Source organism: Carassius carassius, chromosome 44, assembly GCF_963082965.1.
Source record: "Carassius carassius chromosome 44, fCarCar2.1, whole genome shotgun sequence".
NCBI lineage: Eukaryota > Metazoa > Chordata > Actinopteri > Cypriniformes > Cyprinidae > Carassius > Carassius carassius.
In genome coordinates this window covers 3,197,454-3,210,237 of record NC_081798.1, presented here as the reverse complement: position 1 = coordinate 3,210,237, position 12,784 = coordinate 3,197,454, and the positions used below count along the sequence as shown (strand labels likewise).

The window sequence follows — 12,784 nt, the reverse complement described above, 5'->3', positions numbered from 1 at the left end:
AGGAGAATTGGACTGGAAAGAAGAGTTTAAATAAAAATTGAGTAAGCTAGAGTGAGACAACAGATGGCAGTAATGCAACACTATGGATGCCAACTGCCGTAAAAATCCAATGGATAAGAAGAAGAAGAAAATATTGGAAATTATTCATATAGTCATTGAAATTCGTTGGTCAAAAAGCGGCAAAACCACTGACCTATAATATAGATCGGTGGGCAAAACTGAATCAAGTAGGTAGCCTTGGGTCTAAATGAGCGAAACCGTTTTAAAATTCGTTTTAATACAAATCGACTCATAGAAGTTATGTTGTAAAATTACTTGTTGAAAATATAATTAGTTTGACTTCATGGTTAATTTGACAAATTATTACAAACAATTATAAGTTATTAGAAACAGGCTATTATTAAGTTCCTTCTGTTCAGTGTCGTCAAATACATAAATAAAACAACGAGGTACGTAACAATAAACTACTGCGGAGTTTTGGCAGATGCTACAATCTGGTTAGAGAGAGTGACGCAAGAGGAAAAGTTTAGCCGTGTAGTCGCAGGTCTTGGTTTCGGGAACCAATCGGGTTTTTTCGGCCTCGTGCCTCCATTTTGCACAAACTCGGTGATTTCCGGGATTTTGTAGAACTGGGTTCGCTAAAGCCCAGAGGTCCACCGCTGGAAGAGGATCGCCCTCAAACACTGGGCAGCAATGTTAATAGCAACAAGACATCCGGTTTTGTGAATCTTTGCCTTTCGTGCTTTCGTTTAACGCTGTGAACTCTTGGGAAGAAGTTTACCGAGTTGGCAATAACCAACCGTCAGTATGACAGCGGACCTATGTAAGCTTTCACACGACTAGTTACGTGTTTTTCGATTTTAACAGTTGAACAGTTTTTCGGTGGTCAGTCCGACAGTGGATCATCTACTAAAGAGCAGCCGGTTACTGTTTAACATTAATGTTGTTTGGGACAGGATCTCACATCGACCGACAGGTAAGCTTAGCTAACGTCTCAACAGCCGGAAGAGTTAACAAGTTTACCTATTTTGTTATTTACCTTTCTTATAGCGTTTTTAATGAATACACAAGTGACTCTGCGCAAAGTTTGTGCACATACTGTTTCACTGGGGTTGTTTTTATTAATCAGCGAGTTGTTTAGACCGGTTTGGTGAATCGATTCATTACAAAGATCCGACTCAGAACAACTCGGTTCCGAATCACAATCATTTGCGTTGCTCACAACATCTTTATTTCAAAAGTTTTGGTTTTACATAATCCATATCTGTACGTGTTTGTACCTGTTTTACATTTCACGACTATTCAGGATTTTGTTTATTAAGTCACTTAGTCTGTGTGTAACTTACTGTTCAAGTATGTGTTGACTCATATAGACAACATGTCATTTTCACAAACTGGTTTGGCTTCTTCCATTATTAAATTCCTTCGTTTTGCTGTGAAATTACTCTCAGCGAATCAAGATTTCATTCTATGAACACATTGGTCTGACATGGCAGCGATTTATGATACTGAGCATGAATATTATATTCTCCAAATGTGGTATTTGTATCTGTATTATGCTTTTAGAGACAACATACAAAGTATTCCTTGTGATGTCTTACAATGATTGTTTTAAGTGAGACAGTTTGCTGAAGTTTTATACACAATATATAAAAATGCATATGTGTTTTACAGTATGTTTAGTATAATATCCGATAAATCAGACGTTGTTTTTAGATTTAGCCTATACTAAAAGGCCTTTTTCTTGCTAAATAAAGTATAAACTATCAGACAACAGAAGGCATGTAGACGGTTGTGTGCAACAGCATTTTCAGCAAAGTTTTGATCACATGGATAATGTAGACGCTTTAGAAATTCAAGTTTTTAAATATGATCCTATAGGCTTTATAAAGAGTTAAACACTTTTGGTCCTAAGACATTTACAACTGCCAAGCAAAAATGTAAATACGATGTCAAGTGTGAACTTTCCTGATTATTAACGGTGTAAAATACATCAACTACTTTTTTTTTTTTTAGACTTGTCAGTGGCAAAAGTAAATTTTCTCATAAAATGGTTTTTGTTTTTGTGGTCTTGATGTGAATCAGTTGTAGCTGGCTGTCAGTTTAAGTGCAGAATCTTTAAAGACTACACTCCTACTTCCTTACATGTTTCACATGTGCTTTAATGCGGATCACAAACAGATTCTTGCAACAGTTGGGTGTAATAAACAAGGCCCTTGTCAGATTTGTTAAGGCTGATTAGAGCAGAGATAGTTGTTTGCCTGTTTTGGCCTGTTGTGCGACAATGTGAGGAATGCCAAGTTTATTTTCTGGATTGAAAATGTTTTGTAGAGCTTTCAGTACTGTTAGATATGGTTTGATTACAGCATATCATAGCCTGAATGTAATGAAGATGAGCCATTCAGGTCACAAGCATACAGGTTTTTAGACACGTTTTGCCGTGCTTCACCCATTTTAACGCTCTCTCATTTCAGTTGTTGTGCAGTGGCAGAACCTGCTTAGTGACATTCCAGTTAATGCTGCTCAAGTTTTGTGTCACTACACTTTATCTGTAGGGAAACGGTTCCTGGTAGAGTCAGGTAGTTTGGGAGGTACTCTGATGACGCTAATCATTAATAGTCATAATGATGAGTCACTGTTTTAGTTACAACCGTCTCTTGTTTTACCTGAAGCTGCGCATGGTAGTCTGATGGCTTTAATTCTTCCACCTTGCAGAGTTATTGTGAGAAGCTCAGATCAAGCGCTGAAGATTGAGGGGACTGTTGACGTCTTCCGGATTTGCCAAGATGCCTATTCCTCCTCCTCCCCCTCCACCTGGACCTCCACCGCCCCCCAGCTCTAGCCAGGTCAGTGGAAAGCAAAGAGCGGCTAGCATGTGTTTTCCCTCATACTGCAGTCATTTATCCTCCATGTTACTTCCTTAGTTCATGTTTCCAACTCCCTGATGTAGTATCATATTTGATACTTCTATTTTAACCTGATTTTGGATCTTATGTTTACTTTTATTGGATGTTTTTAGAATGAGCCTTTACTAAAAGGCCTTTTCCTTGCTAAAAAAGTATAAACTATCAATCAGACAACAGAAGGCATGTGTGCAACAGCATTTTCACTTTCTAGAATCTAGATTAAAGCACACGTGCCAAGATCTTAAAAAAATTGTATTCAAGAATGTCTCGTATAGCTTTAAGAACTGTTTTCAAATTTGTAAACATTTTGATCATTCTCTCTCTCTCTCTCTCCATCTATCTATATACATATATGTCTTTAGGTTTAATTAAGAAATATAATTGTTTTATATATTTTTCTAAGTAATTTTTTGACCAAAAAAGTCATTTATAGTTTAGAAATATATATTTTTGTTATTTATTTCATAAAATATCATTCATATGATATTTGATATATTTTACCAAAAAGTTAAGGTGATAAAATATCATTCGATTTTGGAATGGAGTGACACTACTTCATAAAACGTCATAAAGACCAAAAATAATAATAATCTTATAACTTAAAAGACTCACCATATAACTTTTATTTATATTTTTTTTAGATTATTGAGCATTAAATCATTTGTTACTTTTTTTTCCAATAAATAATAATAAAACATTATGTAGTCTTAAAAAAACAACAAAATTATTTATTCTCGAAAAAAGTTTTCTTAATGCCCCACAAAAATATCAAAATTAATTTTAATTTAGGAAATTCTGAACTATTTTTTTTCTTAAAGTGAAATTCAAGTCAGTGAAATGCATTTTGTAATGTATTTTTAAATAAATGGATAAATCAGGTTTTTTAACATACAAATGTGTTGACTTTCAGGCAAACGCCTCACCTCCAAAACTAAATCGAGATGACGCTAAAGGAAGAGGAGCTCTGCTGTCAGACATCTGCAAAGGCGCTAAACTGAAGAAGGCCACTGTGGTCAATGACAGAAGTGCACCTATCATCGAAAGTACGTAAACTGTAGTGCACTACTACTGAAAATACAATTAATTGTTTGACGTGACCCAGCTAACTATGCCGTTTTTTTTTCTGTTTTTCTTGGCAGATGCTGGAGGTCGAGGTGGCAGTGGTGGTGGTGGAGGAGGGGGAGGAGGAGGAGGAGGAGGAGGAGGAGGAGGAGGAGGAGGATTTGGAGGTGGTTCTGGGCCAATGGCCATGGGAGGATTGTTCAGTGGAGGAGTGCCTAAACTACGACCAGTCGGAGGTATGTTTCCCTTTCACAATGAGTAGTGCAATGATGATATTTCATGTTGCACCATAAAAATTACTTTTTCACCTTTTTTAAAAATTATTTTTTATTAGGGATGCACTGAAATTTTGGCAAAAAAGAAAAAAATGTCAGAAAATATGAGTCAAATATATGTGTTGTATAATAATAATAATAATAAAAAAAAAGTTAAAAATGACAAATTTCAGTAAAAAAAAAAAAAATCACTTTCATAGAACTAAATAAAAATAAAATATTGATATTTAACATTTATATATTTTCTGTCCAATTTTATTGTTTTACTTTGAATAAAAGTTTTTATTTGTAGGGATTCACCAATACCATTTTTACCATAGAACTATGCAGATACTAAGTTTTGGATTGGTGCATCCCTAGGTATTTTATTGGCTTGTGTTTTTTAATTCAGTAACATTTAAATTATTAAGTCAAACTAAAAAGTCTTACAAAATTATTTTATAAATTAATACATAATTATTTAAAAAAGCATTTTCAGTTTCAGTTTTTGGCCAAGTGCATTCAGAATTTTTCGTTTTCAGTTTTGGACCAGAATTTTAGTTCCGGTGTAAACTCAAATTTTTATTTTCTATGAAGATGCACTACCACACAAAATCACCATACTAACTCTAGCATGGTTCATTCTTTCCATATTTGAAGTCAAATGGGTAATATGTATTTTTTCGATATCGCAGTATAGCCTATATTGGAGGAAAAAAATATTGCAATGTCACTTTTCTCCCAATATTGTGCAGCCCTATATTATTATCTCAAACTGTTTGATTGATGTGTCCACACAGACAGCTCTGTAGGACGGTCAGCGCTGCGGCCGCCTGGCTCTCGGCCTGCGGTCCCTCGTGGCACGAGTCATTCTGAACCGGACGGACCTGTCCGTGGCAATGGAGGCCATTCGTCACCTTCGGAACAGTCACGAAATCAACGTCCATCCGTGCCAGACATCTCCAAACCGTCTGCTCCCAGCAGCTCCTCAAAACCCACCGGCTCCGCTCCGCATCCACCACCATTTAATCGCGGGGGCAATCGCGGGCCCTCCTCAGCCCAACAGGGTTCTGGGGCACACAGTCGTGAGAAACCCCTTCCACCACCACCTGCAAGCAAGGGGCCTCCACCGCCGCCATCTTCTGCTCGAGATGGGCATCCTAGACACCCCCCTCTTTCATCTCGTTCCTCTTCATCCTCCTCCTCTTCCTCAAACGCACCTCCACCTCCTCCTTATCGTCAGCCCACTAATACTTCAAATGGTGACCCGCCCCCCGATTTGCCACAAAGGCGAAACTCACTGAACAAGAGAAGCCATGGCAATGCTAACGTCCGTAGCCAGGCTCCTCCTCCTCCACCCCCTGCCCAGCAGAACAGAAGACCTCCGCCGCCATCACGAGATCCAGTGGTGCGCAGCACAGGTAAAACACACACTGAAAACTCTCTCACTGTAGACCTTAGTCAGTGTCTGACAGGAATGAAACAAGGCTGTGAGGTTAGAAGTAAAGTGCGTTCAGTGGATTGTACTGATTGGTTAGTTGACGAAATGTCTTTCCGAAAAAAGCTTTTAGTAGATGAACGCTTCATAAAACAATTCTGAAAGTTATGAGTTGTAAAAATGAAATGATGTAGGATTGTTAGGACAGCCTATAGTTCTATCCATCACTGACCTCAATTTCAACTGCATTGAATTCAACATGGATTCTAACCTGACTAAAGAGTTATCAACCATGAACCAAACCAACCAGCTACAAGGTGCATCACATCAAAAGTATTTGAAAATTTTACACATTTTGACAAAAAGGCTTTGTACCTTAAAGCTTTAAGAAGGAAAAGAATGACAAATTCATTTGAAGCATTGCAAATGGCTTAATCAAAACTAAAATTCTAAAATGTAATTACTTAACAACTAGGTTTTTAATGGAAAAAGAACAAAATGATGAAAATGTTATCATGAACTGTTCCTTGAAATCAAGGGTTCTCAAGTAAACGTAGTTCTCGTTTAAAATGAAGTGTTCATTCAGCTCCTCAGGTTCCTCCTCCTGGAAATCGTAACGGGGTTCGAGAAACACCACCCCCTCCTCCTCCTTATCGCATCGGGCAACAGACGTCCTCTGAGCCTCCTAGTCGAGGGAAGCCCCCTCCTCTGTCCTCTGCTGGACGTCAGCATTCAGGACACGCACCTCCACCTCCTCCACCTCTCCGTAATGGACATACGTCATCTGCCCCCAGATCCTTGCTTGGTGAGTTCCATCAGATGATGCAGTCTTTTTTGGAACATCAGTTCAGTTCCTTCTATTAGCTGCTAATTTGTTTGTTTGTGGGAAGTTCCTGTAGATCAGAACTTTGATTTCTGAAGTGGATCTGTAGTCTGCTGTGCATCAGCACATGAAAATAACCCTGGAGTCAAATGAGCTCTCAGTAATTCAAATGCGGTCCACTTATTTCCTCATTTACACCCATTAACAAAGCCTTCTCCTAATGCAGATATAAGTAGTTCTGAAAAATAAGATCGTCATTTCACTCATGACCTGTTAGTGATCATTCATTTGGAAAAAAAAATTATTTCTTTATGTATTTCATACAGGTTTCTCAAACTCTTGGGAATTTGTGAGGGAACTACAGAGGGTTCTTGCATTACTAAAATGATAAAAATAGAGCTGCAAAACTGAAATGATTTTATAGTTTAATATGATTATGAAGTCACAAAAGGCTGTATTTTAGTCTGTTGCATTGCGTGTTTCAGAAGGCCTCTACTGTGAAAAAAAAAAGACTAACCCTAAAATAAAAACCATCAAAATAAACGTATTATATTTGTTTACCCACATGCCATCCATATGACAATAAAGCAACATCAGAAACCCCTGAACATCCAAATGTGTTGGTAAATTACTGAAATATTAAATGTTTTGTCAGAAGGGTTCAGCTGGGAAAAATCCTGGGAATCTGTGGGCCGGAGAATGTAGCTAAAGAAAAATCAGCTTTTTTGATTGTATTCTATACTTCGGTATTTAACAGTTTGGATTATTTTTCCATCAGAAGAATTGTAATTTTCTGCTACTATAACAGCTACTGTGTCCAGTTAGTTATAAAATGTTTAATTCAAGTAGTAAAAGACAAAAAAAATCTTGCTTAAGATAATCTATGGAATGATATTGCGGACTTTATTCAAAAGGCATTGCAAATTGTATTTGCAATTGCGCTTTCAATTTGTGGACACATAAAATGTGACATAATCCAAACGCAAATGCAAATCGCGCATTACCGTTTTCATTTTCGATTAAGTGAACGCACAGTGTCTGCCAAATTTAAAATGGAAATGCAAAGTCGGTTTGCAATTGTGTTTCCCATATCTTACGAGCTATGAGCCTGTCATATTTAAATAGCAATATTAATTACCACATTTGCCTTTTCACTCTCTCTGCACTGTGCATGTAAACTGCCAAAACTCAAATGGAATCGCAATACCTTTTGCATTTGAATTTCCAACGTCTACACGGAAACCTGTCAATCAAGTTACAGGGGTGGGGCCATTTTATTGGGCGTGTTTGCATTGGGAAGTGACGATCGTACTAAAATGTACCATGTTTTTACTAGGGTAAATATGAGTTAACGATAGTGTTTATAATTAAGCCACAGTAGCCACAAATGTACAGTTGTCTGAGACGTTATGAAATGTTCTTTAACATCATGAACCATAAAATGTAGTCAGTGTTCTGCTATTGTTTATTTTCATAATAAGTAAACACAGGCCACAAGTTAACACGGTCACATTTCCTTGGTTCAGCAGCTGCACGATGTACAGCCGAGAGTCCTGTCTTGAATCTAGAGATCTGGTGCTGATTCAGTGTAGCTTGGTAGCTCAGTCTCTCACAACATACCGTCTTTTAGCGCGTGTTCGAAACCCGGGCCAACACAGACGTTCTTTTTTTTTTGTTTGTTTATCCTACTAACTTCAGCCGCCAAACGGGCGATCATACAGTGAGGAAAATTGCAGTAGTTAAGGCGAGCTGACATGTTATCAAGTACGCTGCTGTTTGCAGAATTACCGGACCTGCGTCCTCGCAGACATCACACTCCCGAGTCGAATGCACAAAGTTTGAACTACTGAGGATGCAAGTCCGAAATCAGCGGCTGAAGTTAGTAGGATAAACAAAAAAATAAAGAACGTCTGTGTCGGCCGGGTTTCGAACACGCGCTAAAAGACTGTGTGCCGTGAGAGATGACAGTCACTAACCACTGAGCTACCAAGCTACACTAAAGTAGCACCAGATCTCTAGATTCAAGACAGGACTCTCGGCTGTACATCGTGCAGCTGCTGAATCAAGGAAATGTGACCGTGTTAACTTGTGGCCTGTGTTTACCTATTATGAAAATAAACAATAGCAGAACAATGACTACATTTTATGGTTCATGATGTTAAAGAACATTTCATAACGTCTCAGACAACTGTACATTTGTGGCTACTGTGGCTTAATTATAAACACTATCGTTAACTCATATTTACCCTAGTAAAAACATGGTACATTTTAGTACGATCGTCACTTCCCAATGCAAACACGCCCAATAAAATGGCCCCACCCCTGTAACTTGATTGACAGATTTCCGTGTAGACGTTGGAAATTCAAATGCAAAAGGTATTGCGATTTCCATTTGAGTTTTGGCAGTTTACATGCACAGTGCAGAGAGAGTGAAAAGGCAAATGTGGTAATTAATATTGCTATTTAAATATGACAGGCTCATAGCTCGTAAGATATGGGAAACACAATTGCAAACCGACTTTGCATTTCCATTTTAAATTTGGCAGACACTGTGCGTTCACTTAATCGAAAATGAAAACGGTAATGCGCGATTTGCATTTGCGTTTGGATTATGTCACATTTTATGCGTCCACAAATTGAAAACGCAATTGCAAATACAATTTGCAATGCCTTTTGAATAAAGTCCGCAATATCATTCCATAATAATCAAGTATTTCACTATAAACAACTAAATAAATTGTATTAAATTAAACAATTTTAACAGCTAATTTATTCCTCTGATGCAAAGTTGAATTTTCAGCATCATTACTCCAGTCTTCAGTGTCACATGATCCTTCAGAAATCATTCTAATATGCTGATCGAGAAACATTTCTTATTAATAATATAGAAAACAGTTTTTGTTGCTTTATACTGTTAATTTCAAAAGAACAGCATTTTTTGTAACATAAAATGTCTTTACTGTCACTTTTGACGAACTGAATACAAGTATTTTCTTAAGATATTGCTTAATATTTTAAGTAATATTTTAAGTAAGCACAACTTGTTTGCTGTTTTAATAATAATAAATGGTCATTTTAATTATAAATAATAAATTATCAATAAAATTATCATTTATAATATATAACTACATTTGATCATTTATTTATATAAAAGTTATTTTAAAATATAATTACAAAATGTTTTTTTTTTTAGCAAATAAATGTAGAGCTCAATACTCTCTCTTTTTTTGTGTACACTGTGAATTTTGCATGTATTGTTTTTTTAATGAAGCTTTAATCTGCAAAAGACTGGAATACATGGCTTGTATTTTCAAATTGACAATTTTTTCCGACAGCCACATACTAAATTAAATGAATGTGCTCATCTTGACATGTCCTTTAAATAGGGGTGCTCCGATCACGATCGTTATGCGCATCTCGTCAGTAAAGCCGGTTCTCTAATCAGCGGTTAATTCCATCAGGTGCGTGATTTCACAAAGAGCAGCTGTTACTACACAGAGCCGTTGTTAACTGAGAAGATAAGCAAATCCACTTTAATTTTCAGCGTTTATTGGCGCATCTTCTCAGTTAACAACGGCTCTGTGTAGTAACAGCTGCTCTTTGTGAAATCACGCACCTGATGGAATTAACCGCTGATTAGAGAACCGGCTTTACTGACGAGATGCGCATTAACGATCGGCCGATCGTGATCGGAGCACCCCTACCTTTAAACATTAGCATATGCAAAGCTACTTGTCCACTAGCTAGTGTATAAAATATATAATGTTTTCTATTTATAAAATGTTGAATGTCTCTTCTCAGATGATTTTGAGTCCAAGTACGACTTCCACCCTATAGAGGACTTTCCCCCACCTGAAGAATACAGACCCTTCCCGAAGATCTACCCCAGCCAAAGCAACAAGGGTAAAGACCTTTTGACCTATCATTTCTCCATAGAGATAAACACATTTCCTCATGTCCTCTTTATCTTTCCATTTTTAGTGAGAGGCGCTCCTCCACTGCCTCCTGTTGGAGGGAAGTGAACACTTCAGAAAAGAGAAGGACCAAGAAGAGATGACACAAACACATAAACATGCACGCATATGCAGTAAATATTTATGTGTGTTTGCCACACAAACATTAATTGCACCTACAAACACATCGAATAATGTGACATCTTCCTTAGGGCAACACTATAAACACCTACATGATCTCTGATCCAAACCACTCCAGAATGCTGTACCTCTAGACCTGAAAATACTGTGCAATATTCCTGTGCTGCTTAGAAATGCACCTTTTAATATTGTGTCAGATGACAGCAGCACAGCGATGCGAGAGCAGACGTTTCTCCAGTTCACATGAAGCTATATGTGTACATTCCACCTGTTTCTTACAGCAACCAAAGTTTTTTATTCAGTGAGAAAATGTGTAGCACTTGAGGATAAACGATGACTATGCATATCAGACACAAAGTCTGTATTTCTCTGGACAATCATGTAATTGTATTTTTATTCTTATTCTTTCTTTCCAAATCAGTCAGGAATGAGTTCAGTCCTGAAAGCATTTGCTTACACTACAAAGACCATGAAACAGCCTTGTTTCTTGTTCATCTCACAGTTGTTTTCCTCATCACACTACAGAGTCAAAAACTATGACAGCCAATAAGGTCGCAGAGCTGATTTAAAAAAACAAATCAGTTCCATGCTGAATTTAAACTAAATTTTTACTGATCAAATATACCATAAGTGCCACGGAAGATTTGGTGTTGTTGGAGATCTGTTTTTTTTTTTTAAAATAGATAGTGCCATCTTCTGGCTGATCTGCACACTTTCTCCTGCTGGGTACCAATGCTTCTGGGTCATTTACATTTGCTTTTCATCATTACTTTTTAAATCTAAACTGAATTTCAGAAAACAAAGTTTTCTAATGGGCGTATTTTAACTCTGTGACATTGTATTATATATTATAAAGTGACCAAGTATGTTAATAATGTTAAGGCACTTCTGGCCATTAATATAGAAGCTATTAATTGGGATTTGGTGACCAATCACTCTGACTTATATCTGACTTGATCTGTTTCTGAATGTGTTCAAATATGTGTCAACAGAATTCTGAAATAAAAGGTGGGAATGGGAATTAATATACTTCTTTACGATAATAGTATCATATATTTAATTAGACTTTTTCATTAACACAAAGTATTTAGTCGCTCCATGCCTTGATTAACCAGTTAGACTTGAGGTATAACACTGTCATACTGATGATGCACGCACACAAAACAACTCCGGTTTATTGTCTATATAGATTAATCTTGGAAGACATTTGAGCTGACTGATTTCTTTAAATGTCACAACAGACAGACAACATAAGAAAACAGATGGATAGATATAACTAAATCATGATAAGGGACCTTCTTGTCACCATTTTGAACACCCTTAACATAAAAGTTGAAGCAAGATATCCTGTAAATGTATTTTGATAGCTTAGTTGAATCATTTAATAACTGCCAAATCAAACAGAATCACAGTGAAAAAGTAGTTGGTTACATAATTATACAGGGCCATATTCTTAAAAGAAACAGAATGTCATTTTTCACCAGAATGTCCACAAGTCTCCCATTAACAAATACAGTAACTGCTATTGTCCAACATAAATTCAGACAATGAATAGATTTAAACTTAAATACTCGAATGAAATGTAAATATAAGATAATATTATGCATTATTTTTTTAAACAATCAAATTTCTAAATATTACACTATTTTTACGGAAATGTATGTTCCATAGACTGTATAAAAACAGGTATGTTCATATACAAATATGATCATCCTCGACCCAGTTGGTGGCACTGTTGTTACAAAAAAGAAAAAAGGCACAGCTTTATCCTATAGATCTAAAGAGATAAAACAGATTTGGTAGTTTTCTTCTTGGTTGGTTCTAATAAGAAATATGTATAACAGCTCGTTTTAGACGAGTGAATACGAAAAAAATTGAAATTTAAAATGAAAAAAATTAATGAATCTTTCAACAAATAAGAGCTCATACTAATAGTATGTCAGGGAACCTAGACGCTAATGTATAATCGAGTTCAGAATATTACAGCATGTCTACTGAGTGTGCGCGACGCAGAAATGAGCCTGACAATGTGAAAACCTTGTCTACACCAGAAAGATTAAAATAAAAAAATCAAGAGTGAATACTGATGGCACAACACCTTCCATCAATTTATGCAACAAACCTGCAGTCAAGCGGGAAACCCGTTCTTAATATTTCCCGGTAAATACTTTCCGCCAAAATACAAACAAAGAATCACCCGCCTTTAC

General features: G+C 36.7%; 1 protein-coding gene across 3 annotated transcripts; it reads left to right on the top strand.

Moving 5' to 3' along the window:
* The first annotated feature begins 564 nt into the window (after positions 1-564).
* On the top strand, positions 565-11,598 carry LOC132126726 (WAS/WASL-interacting protein family member 2-like). 3 transcript variants are annotated; one of them, XM_059538178.1, is made up of 8 exons: positions 565-823; positions 2,716-2,846; positions 3,817-3,949; positions 4,046-4,204; positions 5,023-5,643; positions 6,247-6,465; positions 10,285-10,386; positions 10,465-11,598. In XM_059538178.1, exons 2-8 carry the CDS (start codon positions 2,787-2,789, stop codon positions 10,503-10,505), a joined length of 1,335 nt encoding a protein of 444 aa, XP_059394161.1. In that variant the 5' UTR covers positions 565-823; positions 2,716-2,786; the 3' UTR covers positions 10,506-11,598. The 3 variants fall into 3 exon arrangements, with proteins under 3 accessions (XP_059394161.1, XP_059394160.1, XP_059394162.1); XM_059538177.1 differs by having other exon boundaries at positions 566-976; XM_059538179.1 differs by having other exon boundaries at positions 566-976; positions 3,817-3,953; positions 4,068-4,204.
* The last annotated feature ends 1,186 nt before the right edge of the window (positions 11,599-12,784 follow it).

Coding starts and splice junctions, on each gene's coding strand:
- LOC132126726 (XM_059538178.1), top strand. CDS start 2,787: ATGCCTATTCCTCCTCCTCCCCCTCCACCTGGACCTCCACCGCCCCCC. Junction 3,950..4,045: donor AAGTGCACCTATCATCGAAA/GTACGTAAACTG, acceptor TTTTCTTGGCAG/ATGCTGGAGGTCGAGGTGGC. Junction 5,644..6,246: donor TCCAGTGGTGCGCAGCACAG/GTAAAACACACA, acceptor GTGTTCATTCAG/CTCCTCAGGTTCCTCCTCCT.